A 22,795-nucleotide genomic window follows, 5' to 3' on the forward strand; every position below is an offset into this window, starting at 1 on the left:
AACCAGTGAGTAAACTCTCTCCATTTATGATACAGAGATTCCTTGAAAATGCTGCTGGATCATCTAAAATGGTCAAAAGGTTACAGTCAGGGGATTTACTCGTCGAAACAACACAGCCTAAACATTCCGAACTGTTGTTAAAGCTTACAACCTTTGGGGGAATTTCTGTTAAAATCTCACCCCACACAACCCTAAATAGTTCCAAAGGTGTTATCTCTGAATGGGATCTATTGAATGTAACAGAAGAGGAGCTTGTGCAAGAAATGAAAGATCAAAAGGTCATACAAGCTAAGAGAATTCTGACTCATAGGGATGGCAGTCTCATTCCAACCCATAGTATAATACTCACCTTCAGTATGCCAAACTTACCAAATACTGTTAAAGCTGGTTATCCAAATTGTCTATATTCCAAATCCAGTACACTGTTATAAGTGCCAAAAATTCGGACACTTTCAGACAACATGTCGAGGAAACAACGTATGCCCAAAATGTTGTTCCCAAGAATATGCTCAAACAGATTGTACTGCAGCATCTCCAGTTTGCCCAAATTGCAAGGGGGGATCATCCTGCATATTCGAAAAACTGATTTATGGAAACTTGGAAAAACAATACAGAGATATAAAGTCGAACATAAAGTGACTTATCAAGAAGCCAGACGACAAATAGTAAAAGATAATCCAGCATGTACATATGATAATGTTATAAAGAAATGTTGCTTGGTTGTGACTCAAACCAATGACTCAATTCCACCTGACAAATCACTTGCTGAATGAGCTAGAGCTATGCTTTCAGTTCCTCAGACATCTGTGAAACAAAACAATAAAGATCAAACATGTAGTACTCCCATTTCCATCCCCTCTACTAGTGGCATCAAGTCCCAAAGTGAGACCAGGGTGGGAAAAGCTGAATCCTCTGCTAAGAACCAAACAAATACTGCAGTAATGTACATAGATGACACAACACAAGAAGAACCTATATTAGAAATTTATGTTGAAGAAGACATGGACAGTGGACGTCCTTCCTTTCCCAAAAAAGATCACCATAAGCCTACTGCCTCTAAAAAGCAACCGGATCATCCTACCAATAAAACTAAATAATGCAGTGTTTGTTACAATGGAATTGTCGAGGACTACGTACTAATATAGATGAACTTTGACCTAATTTGAGATTTCAATCCAGCAGGCATTTGTTTACAAGAAACATATTTAACTCCACAAGTAACTCCCTCAATAAAGAAATATTCTTTGTACAGGCGTGACAGGAATGCAGCAACTGCAGCCCATGGAGGTGTAGTGGTGTTAGTATCCATTACTAATCCGTCTAGGCAAATCTCCTTAAAAACTAATTTAGAAGTTGTTGCTGTTAGAACTTGGAGTAATTTTATCTCTTGTTTCTATTTATCTTCCACCGAACCAAACATTTATATTCAGACTTTGATGAGCTCCTTGCCCAGATACCATCTCCTATATGGGTGACTTTAATTAATACCATCCACTATGGGAAAGTCTTCATACGGATAAAAGAGGGCAGCTAATAGAAACATTACTGGACACACAATCTAACTCTGCTGAACACCAGTGCACATACTCACGGCGCCTCCGTAGCCAGGTGGGAAGGAGCAGCAGTGTGTAGCACACGGTTCTTGATTAGACCGGGGTTCGAGCCTGTCACCACCAAATACGGAGGATGCGGAAAGGTCAGGGAATGACCACCGCATATTCCGGAACAATATGACCTTAGTTGCTAATGCTCCTAAAAAAACCAAATAACAATAAATAACAGCACATACTCATGTGCATTTTCCCACAGGAAACACTTCTGCCCTAGATCTAGCTATTTGCTCCTCTGCTCTGTACCCAAGTACACATTGGGCAGTATTGGATAATCCCCACAACAGCGATCATCCTCCAATTATTTGTAAATTCTGCCTCTCCCTATCCGGAAACTCGCTGATGCTGGAAATTTACAAAAGCAAACTGGATAAAATTTTCCTTAAGTGCAGTTTTAGATAAAAATTTTATTCAGGATCAGTCAATAGATGAAGCTAATGACCATATCACTAAACAGATACTTGCAGCAGCTGATATAGCTATTCCTCAGTCGTCGACTCATCCATGCAGGTGAAAAAACTACTGGTGAAATGATGAATGTAATAGGGCAAAAAAAAAGAAAAAGAATAAAGCTTGGAATATTTTCCGTAAGCATCCCACTACTATTAATCTTATAAATTACAAGAAACTTAAAGCCAAAGCACGACAAATAAGAAGAAAAGCCAAAAAGGATTCCTGGATATAGTTTGCTTCCACTGTCACAAAGAATACCGATACTAGATTAATCTGGAGGAAAATCCAACATCTTAATGGCAAATATCCATTGTCATCCTCTCCTATATTGATATGTAATGGACAAGAACTGTCTTCCCCAAAGACATAGCAAATGTCTTTGTGGAAGCTTTTGCCAAAATTTCAGCAGCAAACTCATATGATGGTCCATTCCAACGAATTAAAGAGGCAGCAGAAAGGCAGAAGTTAAATTTCAACACCAGTCTGTCTTCCCTATAATCAGCCTTTTACAATATCTAAGTTAAAAGAATCTCTTAATAGAGCACCCAATAGTGCAGCTGGCCCTGATAGTATATTTTATATTATGTTGAAACACTTGAATGATACTGCTTTACAAACTCTACTAATATTTTTTAACAGAATTTGTCAGGAACATGTTTATCCTTACTCTTGGAGACATTCATTTGTATTATCCATCCCTAAACCAGGAAAAGACCTCTCTAATCCAGTTAATTATCGTCCAATTTCTTTAACTAGTTGTTTGGGGAAAATACTGGAGAAAATGGTGCTCGAGCACCTCACCTGGTTTCTAGAGTCACATAACATCTTTCATAAAAATCAGTACGGCTTTCGGCAAAATAGATCTGCATTAGATGTGATGACCAAAGCAGAAGTAAACATCAGAAATGCTTTTGTCAGAAACAACCACCTAGTTATGGTAAGTATGGATTTAGAAAAGGCCTTTGATACAACATGGTGTTTCAGTATTTTACGAGATTTTCACACCTTTGGATTACGAGGCAGGTTTCCTTTGTTTATTCAGAGCTTTCACTAGGGCAGAACCTTTTAGGTTCGTTATCTAAATGTTCTTTCTAGAATCCATATACAGGAGGAGGGGGTCACTCAGGGATCTATTTTAAGTCCTCTGTTTTTAGTAAGAATAAACAATATTATCCATGATATTCCAAGCACAGTAGAATTATATCATTATGCAAATGACCTCATGATCTCGTGCCAAGGAAAAAATATGAATTCTATTGAGCGACAGCTTCAGATCTCAATTAACAATGTTGAGTTGTGGATGTCTCGCAATGGCTACTGCTTATCAGCACAAAAATCCAAATGTATTCATTTCTGTAAAAAACATAAGATCCACCCTGAGCCTGAATTACAAATTAAAAAAACTCACCATCCCTCTGTCCAATAGTATCAGATTTCTTGGCGTAATACTTGACAATAAATTAAACTTCTTACAACGCATCACTTACCTGAGAACCATTTGCTTAAAAAAATTAAATATCCTCAGAGTACTATCTTCATCCACGTGGGGTGCTAACCGATACACTCTGCTTTGGCTATATCGGGTATTAATCCGATCTTGCTTGGATGATTACGGAGCTCCAGTCTATGACTCTGCCAGGAAAAGTGCGCTAATTCAGCTAGACAGACACTATCCATCACAGTGCTCTTAGAACTGCTTTAGGAGCGTTCAGAACAACCCCTGTACAGAGTCTATATATAGTGGCACATGAACCTTCACTCCATCTTCAGAGGAAAATGTTGCTACTCAACTATGCAGCAAAAATATGGAGCCTTCCCTTTCATTCTATCTAGACATGCTTATTTGAGCCCCAATGGACCATCTTTTATCACAACAAACCTACGAAAACAAGCCAATTGGAATAAGACTACTACAGTTAATAGAATGCTGGAACTTACATATAGATAATATCTTTCAGGACACATTTATGAACCTCCATGGTCTAGTTATATACCAGTCTGTGATCTCTCTTTCCAACAGTGGGGCGAAAAAAACAGGCAGCAGATCCAACCATCAGGAAACTCCATGCTGCTCATGTAGCTAAAAATTCTCAGTATTTTCATATATATATACTGATGGCTCAAAAACAAGTACAACAGTAGGTGCAGCGGCAGTTTCCACTATCTTTTCTAGTTCTGTGTCCCTTCCGAAGGAATGCAGTGTCTATACTGCCAAATGGTTTGCTATAAAAATAGCTCTAGATCATGTAACTGATCTGTCCTGTAAGCAAACAATGATCTATTCTGACTCTTTGAGTGCAATAACAGCATTAAAAAATTCATTGAAGCCAATCCACCCCGTATTGAAGCAAATCAGATCACAGATAAATGTGTTACATGCTGCTAACCAATCAGTCACTTTCTGTTGGATACCAGGTCATGTAGGCATCAAAGGAAATGATCATGCAGATCAAGTGCCATATACAGACTACAAATCAGTTGTAAAAACGTCTGTGAAGAACAATAGTTACAGATCTGGGGCAGACTCAGGGTATTAATAAGCTGCTGTAATTCAAACGGGAATCTCAGTTGTGGGCATCAAGCATGAGATCAAATAGGCAAGAGGAAGTGATCCTGGCTAGGATTCGTATTGGGCACATGCATCTAACCCATATTTATCTGCTCATGGGGGAAGATTCACCTATTTGTACATATTGTCAGACTGCACTTATAGTGAAGCATACCCTATTAAATTGTAACCAATATGTTAATGCTCGAAACACAATTTTCACGTCGCTTTTGCATCTGCAAGAACCTTTAACATTATCTCATGTGATTGGAGACAATGCAAATCTATCTGAGTTTTTTGCATTCTTGAAGCAGACACGATTATTAAACAGATTTTAACATTTCAACTGCAGTAGTAAATAGAATCAGGCACAATATGGCCTTAGCAGCCTTTGTGCCATTAAACAACAAGCCAACAACAACAACAAGCACAGATAGGACATACATACCTGACTCACCTTCATATACTCACAATAGAGGATCCTCCTCAATGTCCACACTGTTCCTCACATTTAACAGTCAAACACATTTTCATTGACTGCCCTCACTATCATGAGGACAGAACATCCATCCTCCTTTCCCTAACAAATCTTTGAGAGCCGAAGACATTAAAACATATTATTGGTGACAATGCAAAAATCAATGATTTTTTCTCTTTTTTGAAAAAAAATTGGAATCTGTCATAAATTCTAAAAGATCTCTCTAATAAAAAATGAAGTGGTTATATCTGAAATTTGTTTTTATCATTTTTCTACGAATAGGTGCACTATAGCCCCAGCAGCTCGTGCCCCATTACTAACACACACACACAACAATCAATGGTGATCAACTAACATTAGTAACAATCATGCTGATCAACTGAATGGAGTAAGAAAAATTCTTCACTGTGTGTATTAAAGCATTTATTAAATTTAGAAGTCTAAACATACAGTGAAAAATAGAAATTTTAACATATGGTGTTATAACAATGCCATATGTTTTAATCTTTTCATTTCTTACTGTGATTACTTACAGTAAGAAATATAAAAAAATAATAATTAAAAAAAAAATAAATTGATGGAACAGACTTCCATCCCTTGTGGTGGAGGTTGATAGCCTAAATAAGTTTAAGGCTCAGCTGGACAGGTATTTTGAACGAACAGAGTGGTGAAGTGGAAGTGGGTTTTTTTTTTTTTTTTTTTTGGCTGATGCTGCATAAGCTTGCTTTCTTGCATCAAATGCCTCTACTAATGCTAATAATAATAAAACACACCTTACCTCTGATTTTAAGTTTTTTGTATTTTTCACAGATTGTGTGAAACGGGGAATGATACAATTAGCCATTAACTATGATTTAAAGAAAGTTAAAAATACTGCAACACCATATGATAAAGTTTTAAGTGTTTATTGAAGTTTATTAAAGTTTTAAGTATATATAAAAACATTGCCAAAGTACTAGGTGTGATTCACTTCAGTAAACGTTTAAAACTCTATCACATGGTGCAATTTTAATTTCCTTTAAATGATAGTTTACACAGAATTTTAAATGCATTATTATAATATTTAAAAAGTTGATTATTGAATATAGTGCTTGTGAAAATAAACCACATGTTGTGGCTGCCATTGCATAAAAATGCTATGTAGTTCCATGAAAAAAATAAAAAAAATAAATAAAGAAAGAAAGAAAACACCCTTTCCCAAAGTTGCTGTATGTATTAATCATCCTGTTGTGCTGTTTTTTTATTTTATTTAAAATAATATTACCGTTCTGTTTACTATTTCCCTTGGAAAATGTAATGTTACCGTGATATTCTTAGTTCTGCCAGTATTTTTAGCTAAAGAGTTAAGAATGCTGTATTGATAAACTGCTAAGTTTAATAGTTTTGTTTTGAAGTCCTTACCCACTTGCTTTTGCTCAGTGATGTTTTAGTATTGCTTCTTTGCCAAATTTGCGAGTCATACTAACAAAAGACACTATAATTGGTTTCAAGGCCTCTAAATCCCAGCAACTGCCAGCTGGGTACTACTCAGCCGTAAGTCCCTACGTTCCTTCCAGCCGTACACAGACACTTCCGCATGGAACTTCAGTAAGAGCTTTCTCTCCTACGCCTTCTGAGAGACAGAAATCTCAGACATTGCCCCCAACAGGTGAGTGTTTTTATTTATTTATTTTATTTATTATTATTTTTTTTTGAGAGTGTTGTATTTGAAATAAGCAAAATAATTTTATTTTAGGAAATATTTTGTATATATAGTTTTCTCAGAGATACAAATGTACCAAAGGGAATTTAATCTGCCTTTAGAGAAAGTTTAATGTATAGAAAGATGATAGTATATGCTTATAGTATATGTTTTTCATACTATTTTAAGTATGGTTTAGTTGAAAGGGTTTTATTAAAATACTTCTAAATACTATACTTAATAAAAATTTATATCCATTTTGGTATATATGATTATTTATTTGTATTTGCTATTTATTTTATTTTGCAATTGCTATCCAAAGTAGAAAGGTAATTAAGGTGATGCACTTGACTTACTATTATTATTACTGCTGCCATAGCTTGGAACTAATTGAATCCAGTCTTCTAATAAAAATAAATCCAACAATAGAATTCACCATAAACGTTATTTAATTAGCTTTATTCATGTTAAATAATTACACAGAAGTGTTAAAGTGAGTTTTGATCTTAATCGGACCTTTTCCACTTAGTATTTCACATCAGTTGATCAATCAGTTTGTAATTTGGCATTCACATTTTGCATCTTTTTTTGTTCCTTTGTTTTACCTAAACTTCTGTTTTTGTCTAATTTTATTGACTTTTATTCTTAGTCTTCTTTTCATTTTTGTAGTTCATATAAATTTACTTATTATCACTAAGACTGCAGAATCATTTATACTTTTTATATGGTCCTCCACAGAGAAAAAAAAGGTCACATTCATTTATTATTTCCAGTACATTTATCTTCTTTTCTGTTGATCTAAATATATAAATATGGAGTGAAAATGCCCTTTGCTCCTGTATTTTTGTTTTGGTATTTAATTGAACCAAAATTATTATTTGAAAGGCGAATTATACACTCAACCAATTTTAGGTAGTAACTATTAATTGCATTAGTACACTGATGTTAAAATGATTACAACAGTTACTTTAATATAAGGATTACAGTAATTTTTTCTGTTAACAGAAAAACAAGCTTTTTTTTTTCTTTTTTTTTTTTTTAACTTCTTTGGTAAATCCAATTTCTCTTTCCATCTTAGATGAATAGATGGATGTAGTGTCTCTTAATGGTAGCAGTTTAATAATAATAAAATCGTATTTTGCTAAATAGCTAGTATATACTGATCATTTAGTTAGGTAAGACAGTAGTAAGGAATATTTAATTTCAAAGAAATCCATTAAAAGATGTCAACAAGGAATAAATAAGTGTTAAGATATAACTACAATTAAAAAAATTTTTACTCCATGATAATTACCTGTATAAAGAGCATCATGTTCCAAGAACTATATCAATCCCTTAATCCCATACATGACTCCTCTCAGTGGTCAGGATTTTGTGCATGTGATCAGGGGATTAGTATAGATTCCAGAAAGTGATGTTCTTTGTATAGGGAAACAGGGAATGGAGGTGTTTAATATTGGATATTCAAAATCATTCGGGCATTTCTAGTAGAATATTAAATGTATTTTGAACAAAAATTATCTTAGCTATATAAATTAAACATTGTATAAGTGTACTTATTAAAACATTCCATTTCATTTTATGTCTAGTTATATTCTATTCAAACTGAAAAATTAAAATGCTCATTTAATTTTTGAAATTCCTGAATTCACATCAGTTATCTGATGATGTGATAATGCACTTGTTTTACAACAAGCACATCATTTAATGTAATGATGATGATCATGCATTTGATTAGGTAATAAAAAAATTAATCAACTGACGTGTCCTTTTTGTGCTTCTTGTTGATATTCAGTACATGTCTGTGTAAAGTTGTTGTGTGTGAAGTAATATTTATTCATTACAGTTAAAAAAAAAAAAAAAAAAATTTGCACTATTTTTGTTTATTTTGAAATGAAATAATATGTACTATTTCAATTGAATTTTGTGCTAAATCTACTTTTTTTTTTTTACGTGGATACAGATATGTATAGCTGGTTTTTTTTTTTTTTTTTTAGTTGATGTAACTGCTAATGTCAGTGTTTTGTTATAATTTTTTGAAAGATTTTTCTTGATGTGGTTATGGCATTTTATATTTTTTGCATCAGAATTTTGTAAAAATCTCAAGTATGTTTGTAGAATTTCATATTTTCATGTTTTTGAAATGGAGATTTTCAAATCTTTTAGTTTCAGAAGTGTTCTAGAAGATTTCTACAATATAAAATTGTAGACAGTTCTGTTGCTCTTAAAATTATTCCAAATGTGAATTATGTATTAAGGATATCCACATTATTTTAGTGATATTAAATTTTATTGAATCTTTACTTAAAATAATAATTTAAAATTTTTTATGATTTTATTTGATAATATAGCTAGCATTAAAACTTGTATGATAGTATTCAGCCATAATAAACAGAAGTATAAATTTAATGTAATTCTGAAAGTTGTTTCACAGTGTGGAAAAGTTGCGATTATTGATTTATTGTCATGGCAGTGATTTTTCTGCACTTTCAATGAGATAAAGTCATGTCATCAAATATCAAGATGATAGCCTGTATGTGAAAGCACCGGGTACGTTATTCTTTTTACAAAGTATTTCAAATCATTAAAATTCAGCAATAACAATTTGTTATTATGGCTGGTATCAGTTACTGTTTTCTGATATTTTGGAAATTTTTCTTCAAAATTTGTTCAAACAAGTTTTTTTTTTTATTATTATTATCAAAATAAGAGTTTTCACTAGCTATATTACCAGCCTAAACATCTTAAGAGCTATGTCTGCAAATATTATTTTTCTAATTTTTAAAGTTATAAAACATAAAGTATTTCATCCAAAATAAGTATTAGAGGGGTGTGTGAATATATTTATTCTCACACTTTCTCACTCTTTAAAATGCACTAATCAGTGCTAAGCAAAAGTCACTATGTGACTTCATAACTTCAGGCTATTCTCAGACGTTGCCCCGGGGGATGCACTTAATATACTGCACCACAGCGCCCCTTACACCTGAAAGAATGCAGATGGATCTTTTGATGCCTCCTGGTAAGAGAATAAAATATCTCTAAAACCAGCATGGTTTGTTGGAGTTCATTCAAATGCTCCTTGTAAACATGCATTCTTTTTTGATATTTATATTTCTTTATCTTTTAGTTTAATTTTATTTTATGCATATTGATTTAGAAAATTGTTGCATCACATTGATTGCTAATATTTTTTCTACCAAAGTTTTTATTATGTTTATTTAAATGCAACATCTTTTTGTGAATTTTATTTGATATAGTTAGATAAATAATAATGAAACAATTTGCAAAAGTTCATAATTTTACAGTATTTATTTCCATGCTTGAAATTTGAATAATTTTACTATAAAAATAAGAAAAATATATATATATGTATATAGTTAATTTAAAGAGAGATATTGACTATGACTTATATTCAATAAAATAAATATGGTATATAAAAATTATAATTTCCTGTGTTGGCTGGTGGACTGACAACATTATTTATATGGAAAGAATATTTTGGTGTACCATGAGCCTATTATGCATATTTTTTTTTGTAAAAAATAGGAAACTTAGTGAAACCTTAATTTTACAGTTACTAGTTTTTAATTTTTCAAGATTTCACTTCTCTTTTTATTGGCTCTGGCAAAAATCTTTAAAATGATTTAAAATTTTTCTTGAAATTATATTTTTTCTTACTTTCTGTATCCAGAATTGTGTATATTATTTATGTCTATCTGTATTCAGATAGAGAGGCCTCAACATGAATGAACCCCTTCTTTTCCCCAAAACAGCTATGAATGAACCCCCCTTCTTTTCCCCAAAATAGCTATGATTGTTTTGTCTTATATTTTGATAGCCTTTTCCCCCTCTTCCTATCAATTGAAACCTACGTTGTGGATAACTTATGTGGAAGTTTTTATTATTTGGAACAATAGCCCAGAGTGCTTGGATGATTTTCGTTATTTTCTCGACAGTGATATTAAATTCGAGTTGGAACTGAAAAATAGCCATTTTGTGGTATTCATTGGCATAAAGGGCAAAAACAACTTACTCTGTACAATACCCAGAAAATACCAAGCAGATCTTTGTTTTCTTAGTGAATCACCTAGGAACCAGCCAGCATTTTTTTTTTTTAAATGCTGGGTTTTTTTTTTTTTTTTTTTTGAATGATAAATTGTCCTGAGATCTTCAAATAGGCCTCTGAGGTTGGGAATATTCATATTCATAATAACTGCACAATCACACACCAACCGTTATAAAAAATATAAATAGTGTTATGTTATATTAAAATAATGATATAGATAAATGAAATAAATAGAATGATATAATTCCACTGGATAAAACTGATAAAAAGGTAAATTGTCTGTACAATAAAACAATGTAGATAAAACACAATAGCTTTCAGAGGCATCTGCCTCCTTTTTCAACAGTGAGGTTTATCGTACGGCACATCCTTAAATATCAGCAGGCTCATGGTTCTCAGCACGTTTCTATAGGAGCATGGGCAGTATTCGCCTCATGTGTACTGGAACCGGAAATGGCTCTGGAGCATGCCAGGCGGAACTGCTCATCCCATCCAAGAACCACCGCCTCGAAGAGGAGATGAATGCAGATTCCCCTGTCTCTATTAAAGGTATTGTTATCAAAGGAACAAATCCGCAAGTTCTCGAGCCATTCGCGGTCCCAAAATTTGTGCCCAGTCGACAATAACAGATTCGTCTAGGGAGATGTGATGGTGCTCCTCCCAAAAATGTTCTGCCACAGCAGACTTCCCATAATCCGTGGTCTTTATCAGGTTCATATGCTCCCCCAGACGATCTTTGAACCAACATTTTGTTTCACCAACATAACATTCCCCACAATCTGGGTACCTGATCTCATACACGACCCCACTTGTAAATTCCCTTGGTATGGGGTCCTTGACCTGTGACACAACTGTGTGCAACCCCCGCCCTGGAAGCTGCACATGTGTCTGGCAATCGCACAATACCCAAGCTATACACTCAGTTAGGCCCGGACAGTAGGGACTATATGCAGTTGCAACTGGTGTAAACGGTACTCTTCGTCCGTGCTCCGCTCCTCGGATATATTTATCTATGATCTTCTGGGGGTAGCCACATTTTCTGAGATCTGCTGTGACACATTTAATTTCTTCTTTTCTATCCTTGGGGATGCTGCAGTGGGACCCAGCCCTATCCAACAGTGCCCTAATAACACTATTCTTATGATGGTTGGTTTGTGCCATATTGTAATGTGTATATTGGCCCCTGCACATGGGTTTCCTATATACACTGGTTTTCAGCCTAGGGCCTTCCCTATGTACCAAAACATCAAGGAAAGGGAGGGTACCTTCTACTTCCACCTCCGAGGTAAACAATAAACGGGGAGAAGCTATTAAGGAAACTGAGCACCTCATCCTCTCCCCCCCTCCGAATAATTGTTCGAAGGGGGGAGAGAGGAATTATATCATTCTATTTATTTCATTTATCTACATCATTATTTTAATATAACATTATATTTACATTTTTAATAACGGTTGGTGTATAATTGTGCAGTTATTATGAATTGTCCTGAGATTGCACTTTTGAATGGTGATTCTTAACATTTACCAATAGTTAAATCAGCAATACTCACTCCCTTTACTTTACAGAATTGGTATCACATCACTAGCGTTATAAAATATTGGAACTCAATAAGTTTTAAAGAATTTAACCACAAATTTTATTAATTAATGAAAGGAGCAAAAAGCTGCACCTTTGTTATAGATGCTTTTTTCTGTTTCTTTCATTAGTTATAATTATTACATTATTCTTGTAATCTTCTAGAACGTATAATCACTATATTGTAGACAGGTTTAGTTTTGACTCCTATGATACCTTTGGTTTGTTTGTTAATAATATTTCAATACATATTATTACCATTTCTTATTATTTTTTATAATGGGTCTATATGAAATTTTGATATCAAGACAGTTGCAAAATACAACTCATTTATTGATAATAATCATATAACTTTTCATAGTACACTTGTAATGCATATCATACATAAAAAAAGAATAAAAAAAACTAAGAAAAGGATTCATGTTTATTGGTGCCAATAAACATGAATCCTGATTAGCAGCCAGTGATCATTATGGTTTCTTCATTGGCAAGTCATGAAAATTTTCTTACTTTTACTTCTAAACTTTTGCTGCTAAATTGTTACTGCAAAGTTGTCTGAACAGTATCTAATGTTACGTGCAACAGCATACAAGAAGTCAGAGTGTTTACATTATATACATTTTAATTTAAACTAACCACCTCTTCTCAAAATTTCTGCAGAGTTATGATAATTCATGTGTTGGCTATTGAAAATAAGAAGTAGATAAGATACATATTTTAACTTTCTCTGCTATGGAAGACGAATTTTATTAGACTGCAGTACTGCAATATTGTAATAATCATCCACACTCTATCTCTCATTTAATGAGTTGATCATTTGATTCATTTCTTAATTCCAATTAATAATTCAAAAAAATAATGTATTTTAATGTTTCACATATACATACAAACATATATATACACAAACATATATATATATATATATATATATATAGTGGTGGACAAAAAACTGCATCACTTGTGAATTTTGCAAATAATGTGTTTTGTGCTGCATTGTGGGTTGCAGAAATGTTGAAAATGCATTTGTTAGATGGGATGTATATCTATGTGAATGAAATCCAGTAAAAAGACTCCACCTGTGATATACCTAATTGTCATAAATATCTTCCCAAAGGGTAAAATGAGTAATTAAATAATATGAGAAATCATGCAAATGGCTATCATGACAACCAAACATACATTTTATTGTATTAACGTGTACAAACTGAAATGACAAGTTAATGTAATAGTATTATGTACTGAAAATCAGCAAAATAAGTCTTCAGTATTTTATTGTTCCTCCTCAAGCTGCAATTACAGCCTTGCAGTGATCTGGCAGAGTTAATCAACTTCTGGATATATGGTTGCCCAATTTCGTGGTATCACACCCTTACAATGCTCTCCTGCAGCTGAATCTTACTTGTTGGTTGTTGTTGTTGTTATTTGGTTTTTAGGAGCATTAGCCACTAAGGCCATATTGCTCTGGGGATATGTGGTGGTCGTTCCCTGACCTTTCTGCATCCTCGGTATTTGGTGGTCATGGGCTCGAACCCCAGTCTAATCAAGAAACGTGTGCTACGCACTGCTGCTCCTGCCCACCTGGCTTACTTGTTGGCTTATTCTGAGCAATTTTAGATGACATTAGTATCAGCAATTTTCAATAGGGTTCAAATGTGGACTGTTTCCGGGCCAGTCTGACACTGTAATGCCAGCATTTTGGTAAGTAACAAACTAAATCATGACCTTCTTATTATTTATAATGAGCAAAATAATCAGTTATTTTAAAATCTATTATAACATGCACCATCTTGATTACAACATCATTCTAAAGTTGCATACCACTGCAATAATATCAAGCTTTCCAGTGAACTGGCCCACAACATTCATTCAGTGTACAATGGCATTTTATTTTAAACAGAAATCTCAGATGTATACCATATTCATTATTTAAAAAATAGGCATGAACTTTTCTACATATTGCTGATTTTGTGAAATCATCATATAGCCTTATTAGCCGACTAGTAAAGCAAATTCATTATGGCAGCTCTGTCAATGATATTAACAATTTATCTTGCTGTTTGAGTTTTTTTTACCCCTCATTCTGTATAATGAAGCTCTTGAGATATTGGAAAATTCAGCCATTAATTCAACGATTTCAAATCCTTTTCTCAGGACAAAGTTCTACTAATTTGCCATAAACACTCATTACAAAATTTCTTAAATTGACTACATAGCTGTTTTTCTTCAGTAAGAACAGGATACCATTACATTAACTTCTCATCTGAACTAAAATAATCTTGTCAATAAAAAACACAGAACGTTGCAGTTAGTTATGTCACTTAGTTATTTGTCAGGAATATTGTAGTTCTTCTCAATAATGCTATAACAGAGTTTATAAGTAGTTTTAGTGACAATGTGTGCATATTTATTATCTGAGAAATTTTATTCTTGCAAAAAAACTGCAAATAAATATGATGCAAGTTAAAAAAACTTGCATTCAAAAGATTTTCCTTACTTTATTCAAGCAAGGAAGAGCAACCTTTTGTTCATGCAGTTTCTCAGTAACAATGTTCACTGGGTCCAATGTAAATTTTAGACTGATCTTGTATGTATGAAGCAGTGCTTTAGAGTAGTATATAATATTTGTTAAAATAAAATATTTGAATGAAACAACACCTATTATAAATTTTAGCAACAAATTAATAAATAGAAGGGCAGATCTGCTTGAAAAATTTAGCTTATCCTTGAAAGATAAAACATACTGACAAAGCCTATTAACAATAATTTTCATATAATTATGACACACATGGAATTAAATATAAGATGCTTTGGTTCTTTCCAGAAGGTAGAATAAAGAAAAAAATTATATTTATGAGGCCATTAAAAGGTCAGAGTTTAAAAAAAATATATGACCCTGCACAGAAAATTGTATCATCACTCCACCTGATGATGTGGAATCAAAATATCTGAATTAAAAAGAAAGCATTTATGAGGCACACTGATAGAGTGACAGAGGATTTAAATATATATATAAATAAAAATTTACCATTACAGTATATGGTAAGTAGTTAGTACTTCATAAAGGAATTTAAATTTACACATGTAAATATATCTAGATGACAAGCAGAAGCACATAAAGGGTAGATAAAACCAGTAGCACCACCTAAATTCAAAATACTATACACATAAACAGTGCTAAAATTAATGAAAGGAGATTAAAGATAACAGTCAGGTGCATTACACATTTTATAACTTACCTAACAAAAATTCTTCAGAAAAAACATGTTTTGTTAGTCAACAATATAGAAATCCATCCATAAAGATAAAATTTTTGCATTTTCAACTAACTAAAATGGAACCATAATATTTGACTATATTAACTAAATTATAAATGACTTAGAACTCTATCATAATGACAAAAAACTTATTGGTCCGTTCTTTTCCTTTACCCATAAATTAAACAACTTCAACATATTTAGGCATAGATTTTTTCTCTCTGCATACTTGCACTATTCCTTATCACAAATACTTAGATATGCAATTAATCATAAGCTTTTTTTTTTTTTTTTTTTTAATTTCTTCTTTACTGCTTACATTTAAAATGAGAACCTATTTTAATATATATATTTTTTTTTTTTTTTTTTTATCAGAAATATATATATATATATGCATGATTTTAAAACATAAGTGCTAAAATAAGGACAAAATTTAATTATTTTGTAAAAAACCTTTTGCATTGAATATCTCCTTCAACAGCCAACTTTCTAAAGTGAAAGGATGCTCTGCATCCATTATTTATAGGTTAATACTCAGAGTTTAATAATATAGATAGTATTTTGATAGATAAGAACTGCCTTTAAACCAAAAATAAGGTTGGGCACTTTAATTATTACATTGTCTCCAACCTATTCATTCCTTAATTCATATCAGTGTATATTGGTATAATATGATAAAATTATCTGCTGTAATCAAGACTACGAATACATTAATACAATCCTGTCTATGTAACACAAATTTACTTATATATTAATAAATTATATTCATAAATCCGTAAAAAAAATATAATATAGGAACAAAAAATAACAATGTAAAGAAAGTTTATGAATCAAGAATGAATGTCTACAAAAAAAAATTATTTTCATGAGTCATTATTATAGTCTATTCAGAAGAACAATCTGAGGGATTCAAAAAATCCTTCAAATGAAGATGCTTGACCACTGTTCGTACCTGGATATTTTCAACTGGATTTAAAGGTGTAACCGATGAACTAACAACCAGCAATTCTAGGCCCCGCTGTTCTTCCAAAACATTAGCGACAGCTACAAAATGAACAAAAACAAATATGGTAGGTCAGACTCATGCTTTTAAGACTATATACATAATATAGGGTACAGTTTATTAAATAAATACTATTTCACAAGGTTGTTGTTATGGGAGTTTAATGGCACATAAGCTACTATGGCTATAATGCACCTAAATATTTCACAAGGCAATATTGATATTGCCTTCTGATGAAATAAAATTGCCACATCACAATGAATTTTTTTTTTTTTTTTTTTTTAATCTTTAACCTTTATACAAACAAATATAGTTATTAGACTATATCAGTCTCCCTAAGCTTATATATTATTTTTTTTAATCTTTAACCTTTATACAAACGAATATAGTTATTAGACTATATCAGTCTCCCTAAGCTTATATATTATTTTTTATTTTTTTTTTTTGAGTGGGCGGAGATAAAATATTGCCTTCTTAATCTTAAGATTTTCTTTTATATAAAAAAAAAAAAAAAAATGAAAGATCTAATATTTAACAATACATAAAATGTAGGGTTTAATATTCAGTAATTAAAGAACTATAAAGAACAATGATAACTAAAGCAACCTTCAATTTCAACATTAGACGTATCCTGAAATATTGGCATTTAGATTTAATGTTTTCTTTGTCATTCTTTAACAAATTTATAATATAGTGAAACATAATGCAATATTTCTGGCAAATATTTAAATTTATTGTTAATTATAATTACACTGACCAGCAAAAAAAAAAATTTTTGTACCTTTGGAGCAAATGTTGCAGATTCTAAAGGAATCCACTCATTCCAAAAATGTCTTTATCACATCTCCATTGAAAGACATACTGAAATTTTAGCAACTTAATTAATAATCATTTTCAAACATCGTACAATAATATAATTTATTACATGAATTCTATTTCTTTAGAAATGTTAGCCACTCAAGTTTTCCTTACAGTCCATTTTGCTTTCCCTCTTAAGAAACCAGCAGTAATCTACCATCATGGCAGTATTCCAGCAACTTTCGTATCATTTTTCCAACACAGTCCTGAAAATATTCCTCTTGCTCATCACTTATATCTCCCAAACTGAGTTAAAAAAACGGATATGGGAATAAAGAAAATGACACATTCAGAAAATTTGGACATTTAGCAGTCCGTATCTTTAACTGCAGACAAGTTTACACCATACATTCATAATTATCTTCTTTCCTTCCTCCAAGAAATCCATGCAAAGCTGCTTTAAATTATTATTATTATCATCATCATCAATTTATTTCTCTGTTGAAGAGACACCCCTGGGACAGCCATTGGCTAGAAGGATGAGAGTTACATTCTAAGGTGTGAAGCGGACTCATGAGCAAAAGGTTACAAAGTTTGTGGGACGTTCACCCTGAAAGGTTGAATAAAGAATTTTGGAATACATGAGTAATTATGATTTTATAATAGAATATTTACATTTTTGAACATCATAGAATATTTAAAATTTTGACATCATCTTACGTTGGCGTCTAGAGTACCGAGAATATATAGTTTTTTTGAGCCGAGTGGCTGTGCACTAGTTACAGGAGACAATAGGAGTTGGCAAAGACTTGCAATCTGTAGGCTTTTTCGTTACAGAGCTTTTCCAGTTCAATTCTTAGTTGATTGAAGAGTTCTATTGTGTTTGCTGGAAAAAAGCGACTTAGGCTGTCCAGGTTTTTTAATTTGCTTTGAAGAGGATGTCTTGTTTCAGCAATTCTGGTGGCTTCTCGACGAGAGTGAAACAAGCCGTCAATGCTGGGAGCATCTAATCTTCCTGTTAGCAATTGGGCTAATGTGAAAATGTTTCTTGTGTTGATTGTCTGTTTCCAGGGAGGAATGCTGAGATTGGAAAGTAGGATGGCTCTAGAGATAGTAAATGGGTGGTTTGAGATTCTGTTCAGCCATCTCAAGAGCCAGTATTCAATACTAAGGAACGCTTTCAGGTTGTTAGGTGGGGCAGAGGACCAAATCTGTGACGCATACAGTGGGATGGGAAGTATACATTTCAAGATATACTTTTTGACAAGGTCTGGGTTTCTAATGCCAATTAATTCCTGTTTGGCAGTCCAGAGCGCTGCATATGTTTTAGCTTTGATGTAATCAAAGTGCTCGGAGAATGTTAGTCCCTCATCCCATTTTAGGCCAAGGTCTACATGCGATTTAACTTTTGGAACTTCCCATTCGCTTACCAACATAGAGATATTGTTCCTGCTCTTTTTCTTTGTAATTGTCCTCTGGGTGGATTTTCTTGGGTTTAAATGTAGTCCAATGCAATTGAGGTAACGCTCCAGTTCATTTATTGTGTTATTGGCTTGTTGATTTGTTTGCTTAACTTGTTGTAGATCTTTAGATTTGATGAAGAATTTTCAGGTCATCTGCATATGTAATAAAGTTGTCTTTATGGGATTCAAAAAATGGTTCCAGAGCTGCAGCAAATAACAGTGAGGAGAGAACGCCTCCCTGTGGCACTCCCTGCGAAATGGAGTAATGGGCAATAAAATCGTCATTACGGATTATGAGAAGTCTTTCCTTCAGAATGCTACATAAAATCTTCAGGAGACTGACTTGTATTTTGAAGTAAAGATAAAATTTGTTCCAGAGCCATTATCAAGATATTGTCAAAAGCTGCGGATATGTCTAGGAAGAAAATATCGAGCTGTTCCTTATTGTTGAGAGCTTCCTGCATCCGGAAAAGGGTCTCAAGGAGATTTGTGATGGTTGATGTTCCAGATAAGATGGAGTGTAGGTGCAGAGGACGATGCCCGAAGCAGTGTTGAGTGAGGACTGAGAGATGGGTCTTCTCAAAAATTTTCAAGATGGTGCAACTTATGGTTATGAGTATAGTCTTTGGCATTTTTTTGTTTCTTTATTTTGGGAATGGGCCTGACTATGTAGCTGTTCCATATACAGGGGAGAGTACCTTTTTGAATGGTTTGACTGATGCAACACCTCAATAATGTAAGGGCTGCTGATTTTTGCCATGAAAAGAGGGAAGTTATCAGGACCAACAGTTGCTTTATTAGGAAGTTCATTTATGGCTATCATGAGGTTTTCTTTGGTAATTGTGATGGTTGTTAGAGGTGTCTTTCTTAGTAAGTTTGAAACGGATTCTTTGTTTTCTATGATTCGGTGAAGGAGATCAGTTATTCTCTTCCTGTTTTCTTGACTGCCAAGCTGCTAGTTCAGTATGATATAGCAGTTTCAAATACATCATCTTTGAGGAGTTTCTTTATTTGAGACCTAGTGAAAATTTCTTTCTCAGTTTTTGCATCTGTTAAATTAGGAAACTCTTCTTCATCCAGAGCCTTAGCAAAATTCTTCATTAATCCAAACTTTATATGCCAAGATGGAAGAATCTTTTTTGGTTCAACCAGCAGAACATATTTTATATTACAGTAAGACCCCCATATCTGTGGGGGGGGATATGTTCCAAGACCTACCAAGGATGGCTGAAACCGTGGATATAAGCAAACACCTGCTGACCCCATATATAACACGATTTTCTTGTACACACATATGTATAACAAAGTTTAATTGATAAATTAAACACATAGTAAGACATTACCAACATTAAATACGGTAATAATAAAGTACAGCAGACTCTCGATTTACCGGGACACTTCAAGACTCCAAATATTAATTGGAAAAAAAAAAAAAAATACCAACCAGAAATCAAAATTCAAGTAATAACTAGAATAGGTATAAAACACATATTTTGCAAGTCGTAAATAAGCGACAAGAATCGGCATTATAAGTAGTCATTGGGAGATTAGTGTACTTATTATCTTGCAACCCCCCCACTTGTCTTCAGACTTTTTTTTTTACTATAATGCTCATTTATAATCTGTTCGAGATAACGAACATCAAATAATTCTATGTATGTCAAATGCCAGTAGAATTGTCTTGAATGAAGGAGATGTCCAGATAATGACACTACCACTCAAAAAAAAAAAAAAAAAACCAAATGTTTAGTTTGATTTAGTGCGTGGCGTTGATTGTTGTGTTCCATCGCACTGCAAAAGGACAAATTTTGTTTCGTTATTTATGTCAGGAATGTCGGAATTTTTTATTATTTTATATATATAGTACTATAATTTTTTTTTTTGGTTCAGAAATCGTGAAAATAATGGGCAAATGCAAGAGTTGCTTTCAAATTATACAAAAATTTTAATATATTCAAAATTTTAAAAACTGTGCATTCGTTAATTAAATGTCTAAAGAACCATTATAATGTTGGAGACCAAACCATACGCAACATTGTAAAAAGAATGCTCAGAATAATCACCTGAGAGGGCATAAATTGAAATTGAGGAAAGACAGATGTGTGGAAATTTGCCTTTAGCCAGCGGGTAGTTGGTTGGTGGAACAGACTTCCATCCCTTGTTGTGGAAGTTAATAGCCTAAATAAATTTAAGGCTCAGCTGGACAGGTATTTCAAACGAACTGAGGGGTGAAGTGGAAGCTTTTTTTTTTTTTTTTTTTTTTTTTTTGGCTGATGCTGCATAAGCTTGCTTTCTTGCATCATAATGCCTCTATTAATGCTAATGCTAATGCATTTCTGAGGTATGACTGCACCTTAAGGGAGAAAAATGAGGGAAAACATTGGTGTAAATATGTTTTAAGCCTTGTAAGACAAGAAGACAGTTTTGTCTTCTTGCCAGTTTTGCTGTGTGGCAAGGTGCTGAGTCCTGTTGAAAAATGCAGTTTTGGACGTCTGTGTTGTGATCCCTAATAACGGGTTTCAGGCACTCCTCCAAGATAGCAATGTAGGTTTCTCCATTCATTGTTCCGTTCATCATCATCATCAGCCATTTTCAATCCACTGCAGGATGAAGGCCTCTCCAGCAACTTTCCAGTTCCTTCTGTTTTGAGCACTGGCCATCCATTTACTACCCAAAAACTCATGAATTTCATCTATCCATCTCCGCCTTTGTCTTCCAGGTTTTCTTCTAGCTCCTCTTGGTTACCATTCTGTTATTTTCTTAGTCCATCTGTCATCATATCTTCGAGCTATGTGTCCTGCCCAAGATCATTTTAGTTCTTTAGTTTTGATAAGAATGTCCTTTACTTGAGTTTCCTGCCTAATCCATGTGTTTCTCTTCTTATCTAAAAGTCTGATTCCCAATATAATTCGTTCCATTCTTCGCTGTGTAGTTCTCAGCTTCTCTTCCATTCTTTTGGTGAGTGCCCAAGTTTCACTTCCATGAGTCATGGTGGGGAATATACATTGATTCATTATTTTACGTTTCAGACAAATTGGGATATTGCTCTTCAGTATGTGGCTATATTTCCTGAATGCTATCCATCCAAAATTTATTCTTCTCTTGACTTCCAGCCATTTATCATTATTACAGCTAATAACTTGTCCCAGATAAGTATATGACTCCACCTTTTCAATTACTGCTCCTTCAGTCATTATTTCCCTTTCCGTGGCATACCTGTTCATCATTACTTTTGTTTTAGCCATATTCATCTTTAGTCCAAAATCCTTACTAACTGTGCATAACTGATTAAGATTTTCCTCTAATTCTTTGGGATCGTGGCTTATGACCACAATGTCAACTGCAAATTGTAAATGGTTTAGGTACTCTCCGTTCACATTGACTCCTTTCTGCGACCAGTCTAATCTTCTGAAAGCTTCCTCAAGGGCAGCAGTAAACAGCTTCGGAGATATTGTGTCTCCTTGTCGAACTCCTTTCTCGATTTTAAATTTGCTACTGTCTTTGTCTAGTCTAATACAGGATGTAGCACTCTCATATATTTCTTCAAAATCATAATATATGGAGTATCTATGCCTTGTCTTTGCAGTGCCCGAAACATTGCCTTATGCTGTATGGAGTCAAATGCCTTTTCATAATCCATAAATGCCAGGCATAATGGTGTTTTATATTCATTTGCTTTCTCCATTAGCTGTGATATTACGTGAAGGTAATCCATAGTTGAGAATCCTGCCCTAAAGCCAGCTTGCTCTTTCGGTTGATTCTCATCAAGTATTCTTTCTAATCTGTTAGTAATGACCCATGTGAACAACTTGTAGATGTGGGATAACAAGCTAATTGGTCTATAATTTCCAATTTCTGATTT

General features: G+C 33.4%; 1 protein-coding gene across 1 annotated transcript in view; it reads left to right on the plus strand.

The window, feature by feature from the left end:
• LOC150079586 (uncharacterized) overlaps positions 1 to 22,795 on the plus strand; it is a 1,000,533-nt gene that overhangs the window by 585,053 nt on the left and 392,685 nt on the right. The window contains exon 8 of the mRNA XM_090383129.1: positions 6,581 to 6,737. Within this exon, the coding sequence (XP_090239255.1) occupies positions 6,581 to 6,737 (157 nt within the window). The remainder of the gene's footprint in view (positions 1 to 6,580; positions 6,738 to 22,795) is intronic.

Source organism: Mastigoproctus giganteus, chromosome 10, assembly GCF_048544385.1.
Source record: "Mastigoproctus giganteus isolate SK-2022 chromosome 10, ASM4854438v1, whole genome shotgun sequence".
Taxonomy (NCBI): domain Eukaryota; kingdom Metazoa; phylum Arthropoda; class Arachnida; order Uropygi; family Thelyphonidae; genus Mastigoproctus; species Mastigoproctus giganteus.